At 41.3% G+C, this 27,719-nt stretch overlaps 1 protein-coding gene across 1 annotated transcript; it reads left to right on the top strand.

Annotated features, from left to right (window-relative positions):
- Positions 1-80: 80 nt before the first annotated feature.
- On the top strand, positions 81-12,913 carry Knstrn (kinetochore localized astrin (SPAG5) binding protein). Its single transcript, XM_013358874.4, has 9 exons — positions 81-2,594; positions 2,773-2,867; positions 6,610-6,742; positions 7,411-7,458; positions 8,210-8,315; positions 8,487-8,580; positions 9,859-9,914; positions 10,615-10,689; positions 12,155-12,913. Exons 1-9 carry the CDS (start codon positions 2,386-2,388, stop codon positions 12,284-12,286), a joined length of 948 nt encoding a protein of 315 aa, XP_013214328.1. The 5' UTR covers positions 81-2,385; the 3' UTR covers positions 12,287-12,913.
- Positions 12,914-27,719: the final 14,806 nt, after the last annotated feature.

Below are 27,719 nucleotides of genomic sequence, written 5' to 3'. Positions count from 1 at the left end.
AATGCACAAATGCAGAACCCACAAATATGGAGGGCTGACCACATAAGTTGTCTTTTTGCAAAATAAATAAATCAAGATGACTCCTAACGAGGAACAGTGGCACATCTGTTCCAGCTACTCAGGAAGCTGAGACATGAAGATCACCTGAGCCCAATTCAAGGCCAGCCTGGGCAACATAGCAAGACCCTGTCTAAAAAAAAGAAGACAAGGATGAAGAAGAAAAAGAAAGTAACTCCTGCCATAGGAAGAGGGGGCAATGACTAGCACTTAATTTGGATCTGTCCGTCTAAGGGACCTCTCTCTATATGTCCAAGTAGCATTCAGCCTCTCTACCCTACATCTGCTCATCAGGGTTCTTTCTAGCTTCTCTGCACCATGGACTGGGTCTCTCTGTTATCACACAGCCAGACCAGGACATCCCTGATCTTATCTGGGATAATAGGGCACAGGAAAGACATGATGATCCATCTTCATAAGCACAAACACATGAGCAGAAGTTCTGCCTTGGGATGGGGGAGCAGCTCAGTGGTACAGCACACATATAGCATGTATGAAGCCCTGGGTTCAATTTCTACGCACACACACACGTACATCAAAAAAAAAAAAAAAAGGAAAGAAAAAAGCGGCTTTAAATACATCCATATACTAATAATTCCCAAAAGTACAGTCATTCCTTGGTATCCCAAGGGTTTGGGTTCCAGGAACCCCAGGTTACCAAAATCCAAAGATGCTCAAGTCCTTTATTAAAAATGGCTTAGTACTTACATATAACCTACACAATCCTCCCATACGCATTACATTATCTCTAGATTACTTATAATATCTAATACAATGTAAATGCTATTAAATCACTCTTAGGTTATATTGTTTAGGGAACAGGGGAAAATGACAAGGAAAAAAGCATATGTGTGTGTGTGTGTGTGTGTGTGTACACATATACAGTACAGATGCAATTTCTTTCTCCAAATAATGTATATATATGGAATTCAAGGATGAAGGGCTTACTGTATATCTACAACCCAGAATCTCCTCTGGGCTCAAAGCTTGTATTTCCAGCTGCCTATCTAGTGAAATGTCTCAAAGGTATTTAGAGTTTTCCATGTTCAAAACTAAACTCTCAAATACTTCTCACATGCCTCCACAAAATTGTGACTCTATCCACACAATTAATTATTCAAGCCTAGGAGTTATCCTCAACATCTTCTTCTTTTCTCCCTCCCTTCCCTAAATCCCATCTAGCCTGAGACTCTGCCTCCCAAAATTGCTGCACATGTATCTGCTCTAGCTCTACCACCATGGCCCAGGGGCCATCATCTCTAACTTGAACATAGCAATATCCTCCCAACCTCCCAACTATCTTTAGTCCATTCTCCAGAATGAATTCCATTAAAAGCCAGAGTAAGCTTTTTTTTTTAATATATTTTTTAATATTTATTTTTTAGTTGTAGTTGGACACTATTTATTTATTTATTTATATGTGGTGATGAGGATCAACCCGGGGCCTCACACATGCTAGGAGAGCGCTCTACTGCTGAGCCACAATCCCAGCCCCACAGTAAGTTTTTAAAAATAAAATTTGATATTAAATAAGAGTAAGCTTCAGCTAGGCACAGTGACGCACACCTATAATCCCAGCGGCTGGGGAGGCTGAAGCAGGAGGATTGTGAGTTCAAAGCCAGCCTCAGCAAAAGTGGCATTAAGCAAATCAGTGAGATCCTAAATAAAACACAAAATAGGGCTGGGGATGTGGCTCAGTGGTTGAGTGTTCCTGAGTTCAATCCCTCGTACCAAAAAAAAAAAAAAAAAAAAACTTCATTAGCTTTTCTTCCCATTCCCCTATGTTCATGTAATTAACTCCCTCTCATTCTTCCTGAGTCAAACACCACCTGAATGTTCCCTGATCCTCAAATTTGAACTAAGCTTCCCTGCTTTTCTCTCATAAAATTTTATACTTTTCTTCATAGTTTAATCACAATTAAACTCCAGAAGGGCAAAGTCAAGCTCAGTCCTAATGCTCAGTGAACATTCGTCGAATAAAATGAATGTACGTCAGAGAACTCTACCCTGTTTAATAGGAGTGGTTTTCAATCTCCATTTAAATAAGGATTAGTGTTATTACATTTAGGAGTCCAAATAGGTGCTTTAGGTATTGCAGCCCACTGAGCCTTCAGTGTTCATCCCAATAACCTATGCTCTTAGCAGTAACCCTAACGTCCACAGACCAAATAAACAGCTTTGTGACGTGGACATTAAACGTGGTCACGTTTTCGCCTCCTGCCCAGAATGACACCGTAGTTCATTAGCTCCATTCAGGCCTGCCAAGTGCGCCCCTTTCCCCTCCTAGATCCGGGGCTCCCACACCTGTGCTCGAACCTTCCGTACAGCATGGCGGCTCCCAAAGTCGCGGCGCGGGACAGACTCTTCCGCACATCAGGGCCGCCTACGGAAAGCGACTTGCAACCCCGCCCGCCCAGCTCCCGGAAGTTTCCATTTGAAACCGAGGCGGCAGATCCGACCGGCTGCTTGGCCGTTGCTGCTGAGCCTCTCCTGAACAACAGCGACGAGGACTGCGAGCGGGAGCGGCGAGCGTCTGAGTTCGTCTCTCCCCGGGCGAGGGACTGGGCTGGGTGTGGGGGCGGATGGGGTGGCGCCGGGTGGAGGCGCTTCTTCCCAGATCCCGAGCCTGGGCTGGCGGCGTCAAGCTTTCCCCCTGCCCTCCACCTGCTCGGGCTGGGGCCCGGCGCTGCAAAACATTCACCTTGCACCTTCCAGGGCCCAGCCGTGCCGCCTCCTTACGATGACCGGTGTGGTTAAGACAGTGTACAGCGTGCAGCCCCCCTCTGTGCTGAGCGGCGGCCTGTCGGCAGGTGGGTGTACACACCAGCCCCAACCCAGGTACTGTGGACCCGCCGTAGAAGTCAAGTCGGGAGTACAAGGATCTGATCGATGGTTGGGAATGTGGGGCGCGGAACCTGGAGGCCCTTCGGTGGGCTAGCCCCCTAGATCCCGGTTGTCTAGGTTTATGATGGGAGCTAGGGGAAGAACCACGTGGTAGGACCGGTAACACCCCATCCCCACCTTTGCCGCTTTCACCAATTAGATTGAAGTTGCTGGTTGTGGTACAACATTATTAAACTAGGATTTTTTTTTTTTTAAGGCATATCCATTTTATTTCCGAACTTGGTATCTCTTGTCTGGGAGGAGACTCATTTGAGGAGTGGGACGTTTGTCGGGAGAGAGCTAGGGTACTTTTACATTAATATCTGCACAGTGTCTTTCATTAGCCCATTTTCAATAAATGTTGAGTGAAATGAGAGGGGTCAGGCCTAGCCAAAGTATTTGAGAACTTTGGGAAAAGAGAAAGACATGACTGAAAACATAATCTTAATTGCTTTCCTGCCTTACTTTGTGTTGTTTTGCTTGTGGTTGAAAGTTATCTCATAGGGTCTTCAGTGGTTGAGCTGCCTAATCCAAAAATTATAGCATAGAATAAACTCCAGACACCTGAAAACTGTTGTGGGAGATTATGGAGTAGCTATTTATGATCCCTTCCCAGATGATTCCATGCAGCTGGTTGATAAGCAGTGGCAAGATTGATGTCTGAAGTAAACAGGCTTTTCTCCAAGCCTTAAAGGGTTGTTGTCTTTGTCTTGGCTGCTTCAACACCTGGATGGTAATCCTGGCATCATCAGAGGCTGCACTTAGCTGGAGAACTGGTCTCTCACCACAGCCTTGCTGTCTTTCTCATGGGGTGCTGCAGTCACTGGCCTTCTCCCAGTCAAGATGCAAATAATTCATTGCTTTCTCTTCCTATTTAATGAGATAGATTTGTTATTGTTTCTAACTTAAAAAAAAAACAAAACATTTATTTTTTAGAAGTAGTTGGACACAATACCTTTATTTTATTTATTTTTATGTGGTACTGAGGATCGAACCCAGGGCCTTACACTTGCTAGATGAGTGCTCTACGGCTGAGCCACATTCCCAGCTCATGTTTCTAACTTTTTAAATACTTGAGAATAGGATAAAATAAATGTTGCCTCAAGGTTACTTTTTACTTCAGATACCTCAAAATAAGTATTTGTTTTGGGTTATGAGTATCAAAAATAGAGCTGGAAAAGTTTTTAAAAATATAAAAACAATAATATAGATCTGGGAATGGTGGCACATGTCTGTAATCCCAGCTAGAAGGATCATAAGTTCAAGGGCAGCCTGGGCAATTTTGAGAGACCCTGTCTCAAAATAAAAAATAAAAAAAGACTGTGTATGTGGTTCATCAGTAGAGCACCCTTGAATTCAAAAGTACCTTTGGGTTTGATCTTCAATACCACAGGGAAAAAAGAAAACCGAAGTGAAGGTTAGGTGCCCATAAAAATACACCCTTAAATAAATAATGTGTTAACCTGAGAGACAGGCAATAGTTTAGAGGTAAAGGGCTATGAAACAGCCCATGAAACTGAAGTATTTCACTTATTCCAACAGTATACTTGGATTTTTTTTCATATGTGAGATGCTCTACTAGGCTCAGAGGACACACAGATGACTTTTAGGGTGGTTAGGGAGATATTTTGACAAGTGAATTGTTAGGCAGCCAAAGTTATTCAGATAAAATCTTGTATACAAATAAAAAATTTTCTAATCTCTGCAGTCTAGCACTTTGTACTTCATTTCTTCAACCTGATGTAATTGTTATGGCTCTTAACTTAGGTCAAGTTTAAAGGGGCCATTTTACAGTGAACAAAATGAAGTTAGTATAATTTAGAAAAGACAGGGCTGGGGGCTGAGATTGTGGCTCAGTGGTAGAGCTCTTGCCTAGCATGTATGAGGCACTGGGTTCAATCCTCAACACCACATATAAATAAACAAATAAAATAAAGGGGGGGCTGGGGATGTGGCTCAAGCGGTAGCGTGCTCGCCTGGCATGCGTGCGGCCCTGGTTCGATCCTCAGCACCACATACAAACAAAGATGTTGTGTCCGCCGAGAACTAAAAAATAAATATTAAAAATTCTCTCTCTCTCTCTCTCTCTCTCTCTCTCTCCCTCTCTCCCTCTCTCCCTCTCTCCCTCTCTCCCTCTCTCCCTCTCTCCCTCTCTCCCTCTCTCCCTCTCTCCCTCCCTCCCCCTCCCCCCCTCTCCCTTTCTCTCCCTCCCTCCCCCCCTCTCTCCCTCCTCTCTCACTCTCTCTAATAAATAAATAAATAAAATAAAGGTATTGTGTCCATCTACGACTAAAAAAAATTAAAAAAAAAAAAGACAGAGCTAGGATAGTGATAGAGTGCTTGCCCAGCATGTGCAAGGCTCTAGGTTCATTCCCCAACACCTAAAAAGAAGAAGGCGTGGGGGAGAAGGAGGAAAGCCTGTATGTATATGTTGTGTGTGTGTGGGGGGGTCTTAATTCCTGAATAAGTTAGTTGAATTTGCTATGAAATATAAATTATAGAAAATGTGTGGTGAAGGGCTGGCTTAAGGCTAGGTGGGGGATATGCTCCCCTTTAGGAACCAAGTGTCTCATGGCAGGACCATATCATGGTTATCTGGCCATAACCCAGCAAGATCAAAAAGAATCCAAATAGGGAACCTCTAAACTTAACAAAGGATCAATAAAGTAAAAGAGCTGGTGATAGAGGCCTCAGAAAAAAGAGGAAAGAAGACAGGCAGTAGTTTAGAGGTGAAGGGCTATGAAACAGCCCATGAAACTGAAGTATTTCATTTATTTCTGTAAGGGTCCGGCGAAACGTCGGAGTAAGAGACCACAAGAGACTGTCTTATGCAAAAGCAGAAGGGTGGGTTTATTTGGAGACCAGCATGCTAGGGCTCTCTCTATAGCAAAGAGAGATAGAGCCCTGAGAACAGCTTGAGCAGAGTTTATATACTTTCCATGGAGAGGGCAGCGAGAGAAGTTACATTTTGTAGTTTGGCAGTTGGGGACAGCTCATTCTGGGAACAAGATTAGCAGACAGTCCACAGTTAGGGACAGCACATTTCTGAGAACAAGATTAGCAAACAGTTCTTAAGATTTCAACAGTGTTTTGTTAAGCATATAGAGAAACGGAGTGACAAGTACCTATTTTATTAACCTTTCATTTCAACAGTAGTACTTGGACCTTTTTTCATATGTGAGATGCTCTACTAGGCTCAGAGGACACACGGGTGACTTTTAGGGTGGTTAGGAAGAAATTTGACAAAAACAGACAAAAATTTAATGAAAAGCCACTGGAGTTTTGCCGTAGGATAATGTGCTGAGTGCTCTGGGAACTTAACAATATGGGATAACTGCATAGGTGTTTGATGATTTCCTGCTGGGGTTTTGCCCTGCTAACTCTGCCTTTCATTTAACCCATTACTTATATCAGTCTCCACATTCATATTTATTTCCTCCAGCATTTCAGTTTGATGTGTTAAGTACACTAAATTATCACATTTAAAGAATTTTGGTTTCTATTGACAACTAGTCCAGAAGTCTTGCTCTTTGAAATTAGTCTTCACAAACTGAGATTGGCCAGTATGAAAATAAAGGCTTATACACTTGGGATGGAATTGTATGTTATAGGGTTGCAGCTGATGGGTCATAAAGCTTTGGTTTCCCTCTCTCTCGTTTTTCCTTGCAGATACACAAACTCGAGCTACTACCAAGAGTCTGTTACCTATTAAGTCCAAAGAAGTCGATGTTTCCAGACATCTTTATTCAGGAGGTTCAGATAATGATATTACAAAAATCACCAAACCAAAGCGAGAGAATGGGTGAGAACAGATCATTGGTATCCAGGTAGAGCCCTTGCCTGGTATGCACAAGGCCCCAGTTCAATCCCCAGCACCACAAAAGACAAAACAAAAAACCATCTTGTTAGAAATTGCTCAGTACTAAGAATTAAAAACTAGGGGTTCAGGAGCACCAGGCTCCTGAATGATAGCCTGTGGCACCACTGACCTGTTTGTCAGGGTTCTCTGTGTTAATCTGTTCTGAAGGGAGACAGCAAGGATTATGAAAAGATGTATTTCCTCTCTCACACTTGCTTTGAGTATGTAAATGGTATTGCAGGGGCCTAGCTGTTAGCCTAGGTTGCTGATCTGAGCAAAGTCCAGCCCCAGTGTAGGATATATGCTTGTCCCCTAGCCAGTGTTCTTTTCCCAGGTGAGTTTAGTTAGCATGGGATGGCCACACTATCTGGAGCATGAGCAGGTCTGTCAGGTTGTTGAGATAATCAGGAAGGCAACCCTTTCCCTAATGATAAAACTTTCTCAGTGTGAAACCAAAGAGCATAGGCATTTAGGCTCTTAAGCCTGTACTGTTTGCCTTGTACCTAATCTCTGATTCTTTCTTCAGAAGTTCAAGCTCTTAGTTCTGCCTTGTTTACAACACAGTGCAACATAGTATGATTCCTGGATTAATTTGTTTTTTGCTTCTCTAGGCAGATGAAGGCTGCAGAGACTGCCATCAAGAGGAACATGAAGAAGAGGTGAGCTACAGGGTAAATAAACCTGGCCACTATTTTAGGGTAATTCATGTTCCCAGTTGTGTGTCACTCATGGGACTTGTTTAATATATTATGGTCTAGGTACCCGAGTGGAATTTTCAGGGATAAGGCAGAGCCAGCAGTGAGAACCATTGTCAGTACAAGAATCGGTGGTGCCACCATCTTGAGCCTCAGACAAGAGCTTTCTGTGCTCCATGCCAGGACCACTGCTGATGGCCCACCAACAGGAGTTTGGAATAGGAGTGGTTAGTGACAGTGAAATAAATGTTCCAGTGGTGGAGGTGGACATGGTAAACTCCTGGACCCATCTCTGTTTCAGGATAGTTTGAAACAGATAATGAGAAACTGAAAAGCCTATGCACCTAGGTTCTATTCCAAATCTATTAGGTGGGCATGTCTTAAAAGTTTTGAAGACAAAATGCTAGTAAGAAAGAATTTCAAAATGAAGGATTAATATTGATGATAACTACAGTGGCTATTTATTAAATGTTTATCATATGTTAGTATCTGGCCTAAACACTATATATGGGTTTTCTTTTATTCTTCACAATAATATTATGAAATGTGTGATCTTCACTCTAGAAATGAGTACCCAGAGCCTCAACGAGGTTATGCAACTCACTGAGTCATATACTACTATATAATGAAAACAGGGCTCATACCTGTTTGAGTAACTCCTTAGCCTATATTCATCCCCTCTGCATCTTCATGTAAAGTACAACTTTTTTGGCAGCTACAAACCATTGAGTAAGCAAAAGTCAGAGGAAGAGCTCAAGGATAAAAATCAGCTATTAGAGGCTGTCAACAAGCAGCTGCACCAGAAGTTGACTGAGACTCAGGTAAGAGACCCACCAGACCTGTGTCATCAGCTGTCATTGGGCTACGCATGATGGGTGGAGCAAGCTGTTGAAGGGCAGAAGGAGAAGAAGCCAGGCTCTTGCTGTCTTGTCCACGAGCTCAGGCAAAGACCTACCAGAGGACAGCTCCTGATCTATGTGACACTCCAACAGGGAGAGCTGAAGGACCTGACTCAGAAGGTGGAGCTGCTGGAGAAGTTTCAGGACAATTGTTTAGCGATTTTAGAGAGCAAGGGCCTCAACCCAGGTAAGAGAATGGACTTTGGCAGCATAGCTTCAGGTGACCCAGCTGGTCAGGAGTTGCTTAGCAAAGGCATAAAGATTCGTGAAAGCTTCTATTATTATCTGATGTTGACTTTTGCCTGACCAATAGAATTTCACAGGACTGTAGAGAGAAGTTTACTTCTACTATCTGAATATTCTCTGCTATTCATTTGGTGCCAACAGGTATGACCTCACAAATAGACTGAAAAATCGTGTTTCTTTGAAGAGAAGTAGAACTTAATTAATGCCTTTCTCAGGAGAGAATCAGCAGAGAAAAAGAGACTACTATTCTAGTGTTCCTAAATCTGGCTAATCAGCAATATCATGGTGACTAATGTGATCATGGCTTGGAGATATAGCACAGTAATAGAGCACATGCTTAGGATGTAGGAAGCCTTGGGTTCAATCCCAGTACCCCCCAAAAAAGTGACTCCTATTCAGACCCTGTCCCTTGAGTAGCAAAGACCAGACTCTGTAGCAAAGAAGAGAATGAAAGAAGGAATTGCCCAAAGACTATAAGATGACCAGCCACAATAATAGTACATGCCTGTAATCCCAGCTACTCAAGAAGCTATTTTAATAATAAAAAAATAAATAAAAATTTAAAAAGAAGACTAAGACAGCCTCAGGCTCAGTTGAGGAACCAGAGAATACCAGGGAAAGAGCCTTAGTCCTTGCACTAAGGAAGGCTAACTTTAAATGGGACTGGATAAGTTTAACCTGGGGGGTGGGGGGGTACAGCTGTTTTGTTTGGGTGCCGAGGATGGAACCAAGAGCCTAGGGATTGCCAAGCATATGCTCTACCACTGAGCTACACTCCCAGCTCCAGTTTAGATAATCTTTATCATTACCATAAACATTTTTGTGTATTTCTAATATGTGAATGAACTATTACCAAAAATTATTATTTTAAGACTTCAAAGACTTTTAAGAATAATTTTTGTGTTGTAAACAAAGCAGAAATCCAACCTATACATCCCTCTGAACAAATTTTTCCACTGAGCTAAGAAGAACAGAATGAATTTTTGGCTTTTTTCTTTATGCAGACCTAAAGAGAAAGGAGGTAAAATACAGCTCTGAAGAGCAGGCATGAGTGACTCTTTCCAGGTGAAAACTCAGAGCAGAAAGTATAGAAATAGACACTTGGAGAAAGTTCCCTTGGAAATACTCTGATTCTTGTCCATGGAGGGAGTTTTATTTTGTTCTGTGTAAGGCGCAGTTCCCAGAATGAGGCTGACTTTGTTGAATACATTTCTTTTAGGCAGTGAGACCCTGGCATCACAGCCGGAACCTACTCTGGATCACACAGACTCTATGGTGAGGGCGTGAGTGTGAATGGGCAGGGCCGTATGACTTTGGGGCCCTGTAGATCTCAGCAGCCTTTGGTTATCCACAATAATAGAAGAGCAAATAGGATGTGTATTCAATTGCATATTTAACCTGAAAGGTAGCTTTGTGCTTACAAACATAAGAAAGTCTGAATTGAAAAGGTACCACTTTAAAACACGATAGGTTGAACTCATATAGAGAGCTTTCTGATCTCTCCAATCTATACTTTACCAAATTTCACCCCACTAGTCCTTTATTGAGAACTGTGTGATACAGAGTTTCAGCCTGTTAAATTTGAATTTGCAGGGTTTATTTGGTTCCTTCCTTGCAAAAGGAAGGTAATACATTTGGACTTCAAGCCTCTTATACATGCATGATCTTTCACTTGGAAGATTAGTTGTCATCTTAGTCGTCATCTTAGTCATAGAATATTAGCTGCAGAACCTTCCTTGGCTCCCTCAGGCTATTAGTCAGCCCTTCTGTGGCTGCCATATTTTGTTGCTAAGGCCTATGTAGCACAGAGCACATCCTGTTGGGGAAATCTGTATGGTGGACTGAGTTCATTGGAACGCCCATTAGAGAGCCAGGCCAAGTGCATTCAGTGCTTAGCAATTGACAAATGAATGGAACATTAACCACCATCTAATTCATATGAAGATTTGTTTATTACATTGTACTTTCCTCTTAGTTGCTGTTAGAAACTTTGCAAGATGAATTGAAACTTTTTAATGAAACTGCCAAGAAGCAGATGGAGGAGTTACAGGTGAGGGCAACCATCACCCTGAAGCAGGTGTAGATTGTGTTTTTGTGATATGGGAATTGAACCCAGGGGCACTCTATCACTGGGCTATATTCCCAGTCCCTTTTTAATTTCTTCTTGAGATAGGGTCTCACTGAGCTGCCCAGGCTAACTTCAAACTTGTGATCCTCCTGCCTCAGCCTCCCAAATCCCTGAGATTGCAGACGTGCACCACTGCCTGTCTTTATTTTTATTTTTTTTCAATATTTATTTTTTAGTTGTAGTTGTCAGTACCTTTTTTTTAACCTTCATTTTATTTGTTTTTATGTGATGCTGAGGATCAAACCCAGGGCCTCGCACATGCTAGGCAAGTGCTGTACCGCTGAGTCACAACCCCAGCCCAATATCTTTATTTTTTAATTTATTTTTTTATGTGGTACTGAGGATTAAACCCAAGGCCTCGCATGTGCTAGGCGAGCACTCTACCATTGAGCCACAATCCCAGCCCCTGTCTTTATTTTAATAAACTATTTTGAAATATTTTAGATTTTCAGAAAAGATATTTTGGAAAACTCAATTTCCCTAATAATAATAATAACAGCTTACATCACCATTGTACATTTGTCAAAACTAAAAAACCAGCATTGATAATTCCAACTATTCAGGAAGCTAAGCCAGGAGGATCACAAATTCTAGACCAGCCTCTGCAACATAGTACAAACCTATCTCAAAATGAAGGCAGGAAAAAAGGGCTAGAGTGTAGCTCACAGGTAGAACACTACTGGGTTCAATGCCTGATATGGGCGGTGGGGTGGAGGACAGAAAAAGAAACCAGCACTGGTGAATTATTGTTAACTACATTCCAAGACTTCATTTTGACTTCCCATTTTTTTCCCCACTAACTTTCTTTTTCTGTTCCTGTGGATGCTTAGAAATATTCACATCTCCGGGCCATGAGGCAGTGGGCAGCACAGCAGGTTGTTCAAAGTTGACAGTTGAGACCTATGTGATATCCATGCTGTGAAAGTTTGATATCTCAAGAAAGAAACTGGTAGTAAGAAATCCAGATTCTTGGGCTGGGGTTGTGGCTCAGCGGTAGAGCACTCGCCTAGCACATGTGAGGCGCTGGGTTCGAGCCTCAGCACTACATTAAAAAATAAGTAAATAAATAAAATAAAGGTATTGTGTCCAACTTAAAAAAATGTATAAAAAAGAAAATTTTGCGTCTGAACTGCTTCAGATTGCTTGAATGAACCATTGGTGATATTTCATGGAAAATATTTCATTGCTCTGTTTATATGCAGGAGTCTGCAATACAGAGAACAATTGCTAAAACCAGCACAGATAAAGAAAATCTGAGATAGAAAATGCAATGTTTGTTGGTCTTCTTCAGTGGAATAGAAGTATAATGTTCTGGTGTGGATATTGTGTTTCCTATGAGTCAAGAGTTTTAAGTATGTTTATTCTTTTGAAATGCCTTTCCTTGCAGGCCTTAAAGGTAAAGTTGAAGATGAAAGAAGAAGAAAGGGTTCGATTTCTAGAACAGCAAACCTTATGTAATGGTCAAGTCAATGATTTTAAAACAGCCCTGGAGGAAATGGAGCAGCTATTAGAAATGTAATAAAAGACAAGTGGTCAGATGGCTCCCTGTTGGGGATAAAATTCTCAGCAAAAGTCACTTAAGACATCTTCGTGGCCATGATCTTCTAAGACTTACAATCCCCAGAGTGAAAACAGTTTCTGCAGTAGGATTAAGGGCAAATTATGCTGGAATGGAGATTCTTCCTTTAAACAGCTTTCCCCACCTTCAGATTGGTCAACTCTCCTGAGCATCACATGTAGATAATGGAGGCCTATAAGAATGGACCTGGAAGCTTGACTCAACCTTGTAGGCAACAAAGCAGCACACCATTAGAATCAGGAGACTAAAGCAGCCACAGCCAGAGACTCTAGAAGGTCACATTCAGGTTTACAGGAAGAAATCCTTATTTTTACAGTAGAGCACAGGAGCTCCCTGAGGCATCACTGATAAGCTGTGCTTGTTAGAACACACACTGTTCCATCCTGGTTGGGCTTTTATACATCATTGTAAATTTGTGAACTTGGAAGTTCTTGGCTTAACAAATGGGGTGATGGTATAGAAAGGAATAACACCTACCTGAAACAATACATCTTGGAGCTTTTAATTTAAATCACATCTGTTTTTTTTTTTTAAGTACTACTTTGGAAATAAATATTTATATAAATATTCTGACTATATATATTCTGAGGAATGAAAATAGCTTTAACCTAAACATGTCAACTGAACATTATTATAATAAGTTCAAGATTTTTAAAAAAATTTTTTCAGTTATAGATGAACAGAATGCCTTTATTTTATTTGTTTTTTATGTGGTGTTGAGGATTGAACCCAGTGCCTCACACGTGCTAGGCAAGTGCTCTACTGCTGAACTACAACCTCAGCCCAAGTTTGGGATATTTTGATTTACCCAGAATATTTTTTTTTCCACTCACTGAGCACTCACTCTAGCCCTCTGTCTTCAGGACCAATGAGTGGTTCCCCCATTTGTACCAAGGGTGACAGGCTCCATTGACCTGGCTTGTGCCAGTGTTCTTCCTATACAAAGGCTGCTTGCCTGCCACAGCTAACCCTGGGCCCAGTCCCTGTCCCACAGATCATACAGTTTGTTGCCCAAAGTCCACAATAGACTGCCCTCAAGTTTACCAAAGGTACAGCCAAATTTCCTGCTTAGTCAAAGTAGACAGACTTTTTTGAGCCATCTCCCATTCTTTCTGCACCTCCTAATTTCATCCCCCAAATCCCCTATTAAGCATCTTTAAGTCGTCCCAGAGCCCTCTAGTAAAGCCAAGTAACAAGTCACCCTAGCTTAAAGGGCTACAATTATTTGCCCTTGCATAATTGTTTCATTTTGAGGAGTGGACCTCATCAATGAGAAAGGCTAAAAATTTCCTTCTACCCACTTTCAGGATATTTATAATTTAAAAGATTATTTACCCAAATTTATAATTGGTATTTCTTTTTTTGCAGGGGTGGGGGAGTTACCAGGGCTTGACCTCAGGGTCACTCAACCACTGAGCCACATCCCCAGCCCTGTTTTGTATTTTTTTTATTTAGAGAGAGGGTCTCACTCAGTTGCTTCATGCCTTGCCATTGCTGAGGCTGGTTTTGAACTTGGGATCCTCCTGCCTCACCAATCCCATCCCCACCCCCTTCACTGGGACTAAAGGCTTATACCACTGCACCAGGCTGTGATTGGTATTTCTGTCAAAAATAAAAGCATAGTTGGAAGGAGAGAGTGGGACACTTGCTTATGCTATCCTCACTTCTTGCTAGGCCTTGCTAGTTCACTTCTAGGAATTTAATTATCTGTGTGCTGATCCTGACAAATACATCCTTTCCAACATAAAGACCCTGTCTCATGACCTGATATCACAAGGGACCTTGATCCCAGGCTTCCACTTAGCACTGCTGGCCAGCATCATTTGTGCCGCCTTTTTTTTTTTTTTTTTTTTTTTTGGTGTGTGTGTGTGTGTGTGTGTGTGTTCCCTCTGGTCTCGACAAAAGAGTTGTTCCGAGTGCATAATCTGCTCTGGAGCCCATATTTATACATTATATAAATTTGGCATTTTATTTTGGTGGTACTGGGGATTGAAACCAGGGCCTTCTACATTCTAGACAAGTGCTCCACCACTGACTATATCCCCAGCCCCAAATTCAGCAAATATTGATCTGTACTTTTTACTGTGTTAGATGCGTTAGGAAACAAAGGTAGCATCACGGTCCTAACCTCAAGGATGCTTATATTTGTCTATTTGGGGAAACAAAATGTGCAGGTGATGCCAGCTACATTACAAAAGGCAATACTTAACTATGGACTTGTGGTGGTATGGAGTCTGATGGTGAAAGGTTAATAAAATAGGCACTTGTCACTCCATTTCTCTATATGCTTAACAAAACACTGTTGAAATCTTAAGAACTGTTTGCTAATCTTGTTCTCAGAAATGTGCTGTCCCTAACTGTGGACTGTTTGCTAATCTTGTTCCCAGAATGAGCTGTCCCCAACTGCCAAACTACAAAATGTAACTTCTCTCGCTGCCCTCTCCATGGAAAGTATATAAGCTCTGCTCAAGCTGTTCTCAGGGCTCTCTCTCTCTTTGCTATAGAGGGAGCCCCAGCATGCTGGATGGACTTGTGGTGGTATGGAGTCTGATGGTAGTTAACTATGGGCTAGTTTGGGGAAGACTCAATGAAGGAGGTGGACTATGGCTCAAAAGAGAATAAATAACATTTGTAGACCAGAAAATTGAGGGGATATTCAGGTTAGTCTTGGGAAACTAGGCAAGAATACAGGTTGGGCTTGTTTCAAATAAGAGGGAATTATGTCTACCACTTAATTGAGCACTTGCTACATATGGTACTTGTGTATGTTCTTTATGTAATAATACTCATTATGCCATATAAGCTAAGTGCTGTTAGTTGTTTTGTTTTTTCCCCTTCAGTTGACAAATAGGCTAAGAATTGCCCAGGGTCAACCAACAAGTAGGAGAAATGGATTTGAGTACCAGCAGTAGTACACACCTGTAATCTCAGTGGTTCAGGTCTCTGAGGCAGGAGGATCCAAGTTCAAAGGTAGCCTCAGCAAGTTAGCAGGTCCTGTCTCAAAAATAAGAAAGGGCTGGGAATGTGGTTCAATGGTTAAACGCCCCTGGGTTCATTTCCTGGTTTAAAAAAAAAAAGAGCCAGGGAATATTGAGGATGGGAAGTATGTGTTTGTGCCAGGAGTTTTGAAGACCCTTGAATGCCAGGCTAAGAAGTGTGAATTTTTATCATCTAGGCCAGAGGTTTCCAAACTTTTTAAATCATGGTGCCTTCAGTATCTCCATGATTTTTTACTTTTATATTATTATTATTATTTTTTTTTTTTTTTTTTTTTGCAGTACTAGGGATTGAACTCAGCCTCACACATGCTAGGTACGTACTGAGCTACATCTTCATACCCAAATTTTGAGACAGGGTCTCACTAAATTGCCCAGGTTAGGCTCAAATTTGTGATTCTCCTGCCTCAGCCTTCTGAGTTCATTGGGATTGCACCACTCGTTGGGTATACACCAATCACTGTGCCTGGCTGAGTCTATTCTCTTATTTCCTGCTATCCTCCACCTTTAACATCAAGGCCAGATTCATGTTTCTAAAATACTCATGGTATTTGCCTGGTTAAGACATGAGTAAAGCTTGTTGCTTATATCTGTGGTTCCCAGACCATGAGCCAAGGCACCCTTGGAACATGGCTGCATATTCACAGAATGCCACGGGATATTCTAATGTTAGGGTACACACAGGGATACTTGACATGTTAGGCCCCTGTGAACTATCAAAGTAGGTCAGTAACAACATAATAGACCAGGCTCAATTCCTTTGAACACCAGTTAGGAAATGAAGGTGGCAGTGTCCATCCAGCTAGATTCCAAAGTTTGAGAAGTTGAGAGTGCCCAACGTCTGACTAGTAAATGATTATATAGTTGTTTTAAAATGGAAATATACATTTTCTTTAGATTTAGGTGTATTACATTTTCAAACAACTAAGTTGTTAGGACATAAATACTATTTGACCTAATTACTTAAACACAACTAGTCCAGGCCTAAAAAAAAAAAAAAAAAAGTAGTAGAGATGTAGCTTGAGGGCCCCTGGAGTCAATCCCTAGTACAAAAAAAAAAAAAAAAAGAAATAAGTATGTAGGGCCATGACTACAAAGGTGTAAAGTAAGTTGAAACAAAAACTATAGGAATTAATTGGTGGCTTGAGAGGTTGAGGAAATTGAGTCATTATAGAAGTGGTTTTTTTGGTGGTGATGGTGGTGGTGGTGGTGGTGCTTTTCCTGATACTTGAGGTTGAAACCAGGGACACTCAACTACTGAGCAACATCTCCAGCCTTTTTTAAAAAATTTGAGACAATCTTGCTAAGTTGCTTAGGACCTGGCTAAATTGCTGAGTCTGGCTTTGAACTTGCAACCATCCTGCTTAGCTTCCCAAATCACCAGGATTACAGGCATGTGCCACTGTGTTCAGCTATATAGAAGTTTTGAGTCAGGGTGATAGTAAGAATTGGTTATACAAATTAGGATGTTTTTGCCAGACATGGTGATGCGAATCTGTAATCCCAGCTACTCAAGGGGATCACAAGTTTAAAGCTAACCTGGGTGACTGCGGCTGTCTCAAAATTAAAAAGACTAGGGGATGTATTCATTAGTAGGGTGCCGTTGGGTTCAATATCCAATGCCACAAAAAAAAAAAAAAAAATTTTTTTTTTCAGCTTGCAGCCCATTCCCAACAACTGAAATCCCAGCCTACCTTCTGAACTGGCCTTTGGCAAATCTTTTCTCTCAGTCTTAATCAGAAACTATAGTAAAACAGAGAGAATGCCTGTCTTGGTGGTTTGTATGTATCCAAGGCCTGGCAAAGGTTCTGGTGGTGATACTATTCAAATTGAGAGCTTAATCTTGGCAAAAGATTTGTTCCTTTTGTAATCATGTTCTCAAATTTCCCAACAACCCTTCTCACCCTAAACATACTGCTTCTCATTTTGACCACACCACTGCAGCCATTCAATTTCCCTCTGAACTGGGAACTATCAACTTTGACTCTTAGGCTCAAAATACAGCCATCTTTAAGACAGACATGAAGCCTGGCAAGGTGGCTCATGCCTGTATTCCCTACCTTAAGAGGCTGAGGCAGGAGGATCACAAGTTTGAGGCCAGCCTGGACAACTTAGACCTTGTCTCACAATAAATGGCTGGAGCTGAGCATGGTTGTGCGCTCCTGTAATCCCAGCAGCTCAGGAGACTGAGGCAGGATTATGAGTTCAAAGCCAGCCTCAGCAAAAGCAAGGCACTAAGCACTCAGACTGTCTCTAAATAAAATAGGGCTGGGAGTGTGGCTCAGTGGTTGAGTGCCCCTGAGTTCAATCCCCAGTACTCCCCACCCCCCCACCAAAAAATGGCTGGGGATATAACTCAATAATAGAGTACATCTGGGTTCAATCCCCTGTACCACCGCCCATGCCTCCCCCCACCCCCGACCCACCCCGACGTTTGCTTTCTTTATTTGGAGTAACTTCAAAGGCTTTCTACAGAATGTTCTTAGCCAATTAAAATAGGAGGTGTGCTGCCCAGTTCCCACTGGGTCACGCCCAACTCTATAGCTAGGAGATCAGTCTTCCTGGCCTAGCGAAGACAGAGGTCTTGTACATTGCCCAATTCATTAAGTGGGAGGAGCCACAAAATACCTTGCAATGCCAAACCAAAATATCTTTGGCTCCAAGGCCCAGTGAAGATGCTCAAATAACTCAGGAGTGGCTCCCCACACTTTGGATTTGGCAGTGTAACTCAGCAACAGAGCACTTGCCGAGCTTGTTAGAGATCATGGGTTGATCCACAGCATTGGGGGAAAAAAGTTACAATGCCCCAATTTTTTTTTTCCTTGTACTGGGAATTGAACCCTGGGATACTGTGCCACTGATTCTGAGAAGTTTTCACTAAATTGCTGAGGCTGCTCTTGAACTTGCAGTCCTCTTGCTTCAGCCTCCCAAATTACTGGGATTACATACATGCCACAGTACCTAGCCAATGGCACATTTTATATATTATTACAGGTTTTTAAAAGAAAAGACCAGGTGCAGTGGTGCATACTTATAATCCCAGCACTCAGGAAACTGAGGCTGGAGGATCACTTGATCCAAGAGTTCAGGGGCAGCTGGGGTAACAGAATAAGACTTTCTCAAAAAAAAAAAAAAAAAAAGACAAGAAATAAATGTATTGTACTTAACAAAGTGCACCAACCTTAAGTATACAAATTGTCAATTACTGCTGTGATAGTCAAGCCAAAGTGACTTCATTTTGTTTAGTAACTCCATTTTGTAAAACAATCATGCCAAGTAGAAGGGTCATGACCAGGGCAAGATGTTCTTTTCCTTTTTTCCTTTTGCTGTAGAAACCTTTAAGAACACTGAACTGCCTAATGGGGCATTGTCTCTGTAACTAGGGTAATGGGGCTCTGTTTCTGTAACTGGGGTGACTGGGCTAATTGTGGTTGGCTAAGCATCCTGCTGCCTGACTGTACTCTCCTGCTTCTGTAACCTGGCTTGCTTGCATTGGCTGGACCCCCAAATATCCCTCTTGAAGTTTTCAGGCTTATAAGGAGCACCCTTGCAATTGTTCGGGGCTGATCAGGGGAACAGCTTTATGTTCTGGTCAGTCGCCACTGGTGTGCTTCAATAAAGGCTTGACTGGATTATATGTGAGTGGTCTGGAAGTCAATTTATGAAACCCCGGGACAAAGCTTTATAACACTGCCCTTGCTCTAGAAACAATCACTGTTCTGACAAATTATTATCTGTTAGTGTTGCCTGACTGACATTTTGAGCAAGCAGCCACCACGTTAAGTGGTTAGGCAGTTAACTTAAAAAAGGTTAATATTTTGGTTTACGGTTCTGGAGGTTCCAGTCCAACATCATGTGGCTCCTTCACTTTGGGCCTCTGGAGAATAATGTAACATGACAGGAGTGAATGACACAGCAAAAAGCTCACCTCGTGAGCCAAAAGGAAGTAAAAAAGAAAGATTATGAAACCTGGATCCCGTAATCCCTATTGAAAGCACATCCACAGTGACCTAAGGATCTTCTGTAAACCCCCATTTCCTGGGCTGGGGTTGTGGCTCAGTGGTAGAGTTCTTGCTTAGCATGTATGAGGCACTGGGTTTGATCCCCAGCACCACATAAAAAAAAAAAAATAAGGTAAAGGTATTGTGTCCATCTACAGCTAAAAATATTAAACCAAAAAAGCCCTCATTTCCTAAAGGTCGACAGCACTTCCCAATAATGGCACACTGGGACACTCTGGACCTTTCAAGTTCACTCTTCCAACCTGTAGCATCATAAATGGACTCATACAGTGTATACTGGTGTTTGATTTCTTTAACTCAACATGTCTGACTGACTAATCCATTCATATTGATTGGATCAGTATCTGTTCTCCAGCTGGTAGATTAATAATGATGTGTCTGAGTTTCAGCTGCCTTGGTTTCTCTTGAAACCAAACATGAGCAGAACTGCTGAATCATTATGTAGGTTAACTCATGACAGTTCCAAAACAAATTACTTTTACACTACCCCTTCAATGTATGACAGTTGAAGATTTCATAGGTAGATGATTGATAGATAGGGATAAATATATGAAAAAAATGTTTCCCCTAATGTATCATCTTATATTACTATGGTATTTTTGTCAAGACGAAAAATCCCACGGCACTCCTCCTATAATCCCAGCTATTCAGGAGACTGAAGGAGGATTGCAAGTTCAAAGCTAGCCTCAGCAATTTAGGATTTAGGGAGACCCTGTCTGACTAAGTGTGAAGAAAAAAGGAAAAAATACAATGAGATCACTGGGGCATACTAATTTCCAGAAATAATAGACTAACACAGAGTCACTTGATCTATGATAGGCTCCATTTACAACTGGGAAATTGTTGAGAGCCACAGCCAAAGGGGCCCCAGCAAACTTCCAACTGCCAGCTGATGATTGGCTCACAGCGGCCCCAGCAACATCTAGCTGATTGGCTCCTCCACGGAGCTGCTCATTGGGGAACTTCTTTGGCTCCACCCACACAACCCAGCCAATCGGCCTCAAGAGCAGGAGGATTGTGGGAAGTTGAGAGGCTGGTCTGTGGGTGAGAGGATTGTGGAAGCTGGTGGTGGCAGTTGGGCTCTGAGGGTTTTTTCCTGAGGAGCTATTTTGCTTGGTGTTTGTAGTTCTAAAAATAAAGTTAATTTCTTTTGACAAGTGGCTCCTGAATTGTGCCCAGCCAGACTGCGGCATTTGGTGGCTCGCGTGGGGAATGACTGAGGGTAAGTAAACTGCTCGCCCCTGAGGGCAGGGCGAGAGGATGGGTAGCCATTCTAAGTTTCCTCTTTTGTTTTGCTTCATTTTTGTTTTAAGTTGCCTGTCCCTGGAGATGAGTGAGACGGAAGAAAAACCGCTCACATCTGAGGAAAAACTATTTGTGTCTGAGGAACAGATAGGGAGAAAGGATGGATACACATTTCAGGAGGATAGAAAGACTGATATAATGAATTATTGTTCCAACTTTATTTCATTCTGTCTCGGTTTTGTTTGCTGTTATCTTGCTGGGTTGTATTATAGTAGAAATACAGGATCAGCAATTAGTAAAAAACAAACCGAAAGAGTGTTAAGTAAATTGTTAGAGGAAGGAGGCATCTCAGTAAAATCAAGAACAGTCAGGGCATACGTTGATACAATACAAAAATATAGCTTTTTAAGGAGGAGTTGTTAAATATATCACAGTGGGACCATCATGGTGAAGATTTAAAAAGAATAGAAAAGAACAACCCAGGGACTCTGCCAGTTGGCACATTGACATTGTGAGCATTGGTATCTGGTTTGCTTAGTCCAAAGCCTTCAGTTCAGACAAAGGTAGAGGAAGGAGAAGACATATTGATTCAAGTAAAAGAGAAGGTCTCTCAAGTTAGTCAGAAAGAGGAAAAGATTCAAGTAAAAGAGAAGGTCTTTCGAGCTAGTGAGACAGAGGAAGGAAGTTTAGAGCAGAAAAAGCCATCAGGGAAAAAGTTACAACAGGAGACTGCTAATAACACCTTTCTATCAGAGAGCGAAAGTGTCCAACCAACAGCACCGCCTCTACAGGAGTCTGCTACTAACAGCATTCTATCACCAGAGGGCGTAAGTGTCCAATCAACAGCACCACCTCCATATGCTGGGAGGCTCCCAACCCCCACAGTTGATAGTTGGGATCCTGAGACAGGATCTCAAGTATGCCCTGTATTTGAGGTAGGAGGGCAACGAATTTACCAGGGTTTAAATTTCAAAACAGTGAAGGAGCTAAAAGAGGCTGTAACAACCTATGGTCCTCAAGCACCCTTCACTGTAAGCTTGGTCAAATCCATTACCAACTTAAACATGATGCCAGCAGATTGGGCTAATATTTGTAAAGCTGTGCTAAACGGAGGAAATACCTGTTATGGAAGGTTGCCAATGAGGAATTTTGCAAGGAGACGGCTAGGCGAAATGCAGCAGCTGGTTATCCTCAGAGAAATCTAGATATGTTGTTAGGAAAGGGACCTTATGAGGATCAGCAGCAACAAATTGCATATGATCCTGGTGTATATTTACAAATTGCTGTAGATGCAGTTAAGGCATGGAAGACTTTACAAGGACATGGAGGTTTACAAGGTCAATTATCTAAGATAATACAAGGAGCTAATGAACCTTACGCTGAATTTGTAGATAGGCTTATTCAAACAGCTACCAGAGTTTTTGGGAATACAGAACAAGCAATGCCATTAATAAAACAACTGGCTTTGACCAGCGAATCGTTGGTGCAGAGATATCATTAGACCATGGAAACAGGAAGATTTAAACACACAAATTATGTAGAGACATTAATGAACAAGAGCAAGTCATGGCAGCTGCAGTAAAACAGGCTTTAGATGCCAGAGACATTAATGAACAAGGGCAAATTGTGGCAGCTGCAGTAAAACAGGCTTTATATGCCAGGCCAAGAACATGCTACAATCGTCAACAAACAGGACATTTTAAAAGGAATTGCCCCATAGGAGGAGGGTTTAACAAAACTAGGTATCAAATGAGTAGAATACCGGGTATTTGCCCACGATGCCATAGAGGGAGACATTGGGCTAATGAATGCCGTTCTCAAACCACCATAGAGGGTACTCCATTACATTGGGCTAATGAATGCCGTTCTCAAACCACCATAGAGGGTACTCCATTATCAAAAAACGAACAAGGACAAGGTGTTTATCCACAGTATCGTGGACAAAGGCATCGGGCTCTGTTGCCAAAAAAAAGGACAGGGGGCCCCAATGCTCCGGGGCCCCAAACCACAAATATACGGAGCACTGGAGGAACCCAGCAACCCCAGCAACCCCATCAGAGTAGTGCCCAGGAAATCAGATCCCTCATCAGACAAACCAGAGGGAGCGCAGGGTTGGACATCTGCGCCTCCGCCAGATCAATACTAACTCCAGAGATGGGAGTTCAAATCATTCCCACAGGGGTGAAAGGACCTCTTCCCAAAGGAACAGTAGGCTTATTATTGGGACACAGCTCTTCTACTCTAAAAGGACTTTTGATAAGTCCTGGGGTAATTGATCCCGATTATGAAGGTGAAATAAAAATTATAGCCTGTTCTCCAAAGGGTATATCAGTAATTTCACCAGGAGATAGAATAGCACAGTTACGAATAATACCAAGCCTACATGATAAATTTTCCAGTCATGCTGTAGAAAGAGGTTCCAAGGGATTAGGCTCCACAGGTGTAGATTGGGCTATGCTTTCTTTAAATTTAGATTCTCGCCCCATGCTAAAACTAAATATTCAAGGACATGAATTTAATGGGCTACTGGATACAGGTGCAGACCTTAGCATCATCTCTTGTCAAGAATGGCCAAAACATTGGCCATTACAACAAGCCACTCAAACGCTTCGAGGCCTAGGAGTGGCGACTAATCCCGATAGAAGTGCAATGGTATTAGATTGGAAGGATCCTGAAGGATGTGAAGGAACTATACAGCCATATGTATTGGATCATCTTCCCGTAAATTTATGGGGACGAGATGTCCTAGATCAATTAGGTTTGACATTAACAAATAACATCAATCAAAATGCACCCACTATTATGGCTAGACAAGGTTTTAGGAAAGGAAAAAGATTAAAAAAACAAGAACAAGGTATAGCAGCACCAATACAAATAGATCAAGGAACAGACAGACATGGGTTGGATTTTCACAAAGGGCCACTGAGACAATAAAAATTACATGGAAATCAGAAAGACCAGTATGGGTTCCTCAGTGGCCCTTGACTAAAGAAAAGATACAAGTAGCCCATGATCTGGTCAAACAGCAACTAGCGGAAGGACATATACAACCTTCTGTATCTCCCCATAATACTCCCATTTTTGTCATCAAAAAGAAATCTGGTAAATGGAGATTATTGCAAGATTTAAGAGCCATTAATAATGAAATGGTCATTATGGGACCTGCTCAATCGGGGATTCCTCAGTTGTCTGCTTTGCCAAAAACTTGGTATGTTTTAGTTATAGATATTAAAGACAGTTTTTTTTTCAATTCCAATTCATCCTGAGGATAGTCCACGTTTTGCATTTACTATCCCTGCACTGAATCATGAAAGTCCTGATCAGAGATATGAATGGAAAGTGTTCCCTCAAGGGATGGCTAACAGCCCAACTATGTGTCAAATTTATGTTAACAAAGTAATCCAGCCACTTAGAAATCAAAATCCTGAACTACAAATATTTCATTATATGGCTGATGTATTATTAGCACACAAAGCTAAAAACACATTGCTAGAATGTTATGCCACACTTAAAAATTTATTAAAAAATTATAATCTAGAGATAGCAATAGATAAAGTACAATTAAATTTTCCAATTAATTATTTAGGAGTTCTATTATCCTCAACCATGGTCCATCCACCAAAAATTCAAATACGAGTAGATCAACTGAAATCACTTAACGACTTTCAAAAGTTATTAGGAGACATAAATTGGATAAGGCCTTATCTAGGTATTCCAACAGGAGAATTGGCACCTTTATTTGATATCCTAAAAGGTCCATCAGATCCAAATTCACCCCGAATGTTAATGCCTGAAGCAAGAAAGGCATTAAAAATCATTGAAACATATATGGAAAATATGCATTTGGATAGAATTGATATAAGTTTGCCTTTATTATTTATTGTACTACCAATAAAAAATATTCCTACAGGAGTATTTTGGCAAGAAGGTCCATTATTATGGATACATTTATCTTATTCTCCTAACACTATTCTTACTAGGTATCCTGAGGCTGTAGGACAATTAATACTCAAAGGAATAAAAACATCAAAGGCAGTGTTTGGAATTTCTCCCCATAAAATTATTACTCCATATACTATGAATCAAATTGATGAATTAGCTAATGAGTTAAATACTTGGGCAATAATCATGTGCAAATCTAATGTTTCATTTGATAACCACTTACCATCTAATCCTTTATTGTCTTTTTGGTCATTGCATCCTGTAATTTTTCCAAAAATGACAAGAAAAACACCTATCATGAATGCTCCAAATATATTCACTGATGGGTCAAATAATGGTACACCAGCAATGGTTACACCTGATCAAACTTTTACATTTTTAGTACCCAAACAATCAGCTCAAAAGTTAGAGCTTAATGCAGTATTACAAGCTTTTGTGATGTTTAAAGATTCTGTATTTAATTTATTTTCTGATAGTCAGTATATAGTTAATGCTATAGTATCCCTTGAAGATGCTGGTAGGATTTCCCCTTCTTCTACTGTTTTCTCTTTGTTTTCCACTATACAAAGTTTAATCTGGGACAGAAAAGATCCATTCTTTATAGGACATATCAGGGCACATACAGGATTGCCTGGAGCCCTTAGTTTGGGCAATGATTTAGCAGATAAAACTACACATGACATACATATTTTCTCTACACTAGAAGAAGCTATAAATTTTCATAAAAGGTTCCATGTCAATGCTAATACTTTACAAAAGCGTTTTAAAATAACTAAGGAACAAGCTAGACAAATAATAAAACAATGTCAAAATTGTGTGACCTTTTTACCACAAGTTAATCTTGGAGTCAATCCTAGAGGATTGATACCTAACCATATTTGGCAGATGGACATCACACACTTGCCAGAATTTGGAAAATTAATATATTTGCATGTTACAGTTGATACTTCTTCTGGATTTTTGATGGGCTCCCTTCATGCCGGAGAAAAAAACTAAAGATGTTATAGCTCATTGCTTACAAAATTTTGCCACTGTGGGCATTCCAAAACAGTTAAAAACAGATAATGCCCCTGGTTATACTTCTACCTCTTTTAAACAATTTTGCTCATCATTTGGCATTACTCACATAACAGGAATCCCATACAATCCACAGGGACAAGGCATAGTTGAAAGAGCTCATTAAACTATTAAAATGTACTTATTAAAGCAAAAAGACGGAATTGGGAAGGGGTATATATTCCCCAAAGATAAACTTAAAATAACCCTTTTTACTCTAAACTTTTTAAATTTGGATTCATCAGGACTTAGTGCTGCAGAAAGGCATATGTGTCCAAAAAATGTACATAAGCCCAAGGTACTTTGGAAAGATATTCTAACAGGACAATGGAAAGGTCCTGACCCAGTGATTGTCTGGAGTCGGGGGCCTGTTTGTATGTTTCCACAGGAAGTATAGCAGCCGATTTGGATTCCGGAGAGATTAACTAAAATCCTGACCCAGTGATTGTCTGGAGTCGGGGGTCTGTTTGTGTGTTTCCACAGGGAGAACAGCAGCCGATTTGGATTCCAGAGAGATTAACTAAAGCGATTTCTACAGACCAAAAAGAAGATGATTTGGCTCAAATCCATAACAGCTGATATCCAAAACTCCAATTTGACTATCCTGACTATCCTTATATCTGCGACAGAACCAGGATGCTTTTTTCAAAATCTATTTTATTATTGCCCTTTCCCATATCATGAAGTTCTATTTTGTTTTTTGAGCTCATACAGACCTAGGTTAATGTTTTGCTGATCATTGCAATGGAGATTTCACCTGTAAAAAGTTATAAGGCCTTTACTATTATGTTACGTGTTGTATGCATTATATTATGTGCGCACACTTGTGTTTTGTGTTATATGTTTGAATGTACATATGTCCATATATCATATATGATGAGCCCTCATGAAAAAATGGATCCAAATATTTTTTTTATTCACATGATTTAAATGGTTTAATTTAAATTGGGTAAATAACTGTTAAGAATTGTTTTAATGTGTGAACAAAAAAGGAGGTTAACAGATCTGTTTGTTTACTTTCACCTTTCCTTTTCATTGTATTTAATAATTCTCTTCAAGATAATGTAAATTGTTAAGAAAATTGTTTTCCTTTAGTGCCTTCTGGAATGTTACACAATTTTTTCTTTAGCCATTATTGCCAAAATTCCTATCTTCATCCTAGTGCCGGTGAAGACAAAGATAAAACTAATCTACAGCTTCTGCAATAGCCATCACTGAACTGCTTGCAGAACTTGCCTAGACTATGTGTCACTTGTATGCATTGTGAACTCACTTGTATGCATTGTGAACTATCTGTTGGTGCAGCGATTTGTGGTAGTGTTGGGGTATTTTTGCTGATGATGTCATCGGTGGTACAATTTTTCCAACAAGAGCCGTCAATTGGCTTGGTGTATCTTCCTCCCTTCTGCTTGTCATGATCATTCAGCTAAAATTTGGGGGCCAACAGAAGTGAGGCAAAGAACCTCACCCCCCCCCCCCCCGGTACAAAGACCTCTCCACAGGTGTGGCTGTATACTGGACCAGTAGTCAATGACGGGTAAGATCCAATTACAGTGGTACCAACCTAAGACAGGAGGCTGATGCCCTGAGGTCAGCTCATCCGAAGACGGGTAAGGACCATATGTAGTATTGGACAACCTAAGGCAGGCACGATCCCCAAGCCACATGCTTGTTGTTTAAACAGAGAGGGGGAGATGTTGAGAGCCACAGCCAAAGGGGCCCCAGCAAACTTCCAACTGCCAGCTGATAATTGGCTCACAGCGGCCCCAGCAACATCTAGCTGACTGGCTCCTCCACGGAGCTGCTCATTGGGGGACTTCTTTGGCTCCGCCCACACAACCCAGCCAATCGGCCTCAAGAGCAGGAGGATTGTGGGAGGTTGAGAGGCTGGTGTGTGGGTGAGAGGCTTGTGGAAGCCGGTGGTGGCAGTTGGGCTCTGAGGGTTTTTTCCTGAGGAGCTGTTTTGCTTGGCGTTTGTAGTTCTAAAAATAAAGTTAGTTTCTTTTGACAAGTGGCTCCTGAATTGTGCCCAGCCAGACTGCATCAGGAAATGGAAAATTTTTTAAAAATTTCTTTCAGTGCTGGGGTCCTCACACATACTAGATAAGTATT

The sequence above is a fragment of the Ictidomys tridecemlineatus genome, chromosome 5 (assembly GCF_052094955.1).
Source record: "Ictidomys tridecemlineatus isolate mIctTri1 chromosome 5, mIctTri1.hap1, whole genome shotgun sequence".
Classification (NCBI taxonomy): domain Eukaryota; kingdom Metazoa; phylum Chordata; class Mammalia; order Rodentia; family Sciuridae; genus Ictidomys; species Ictidomys tridecemlineatus.
This window is presented reverse-complemented; position numbering and strand designations above follow the sequence as displayed.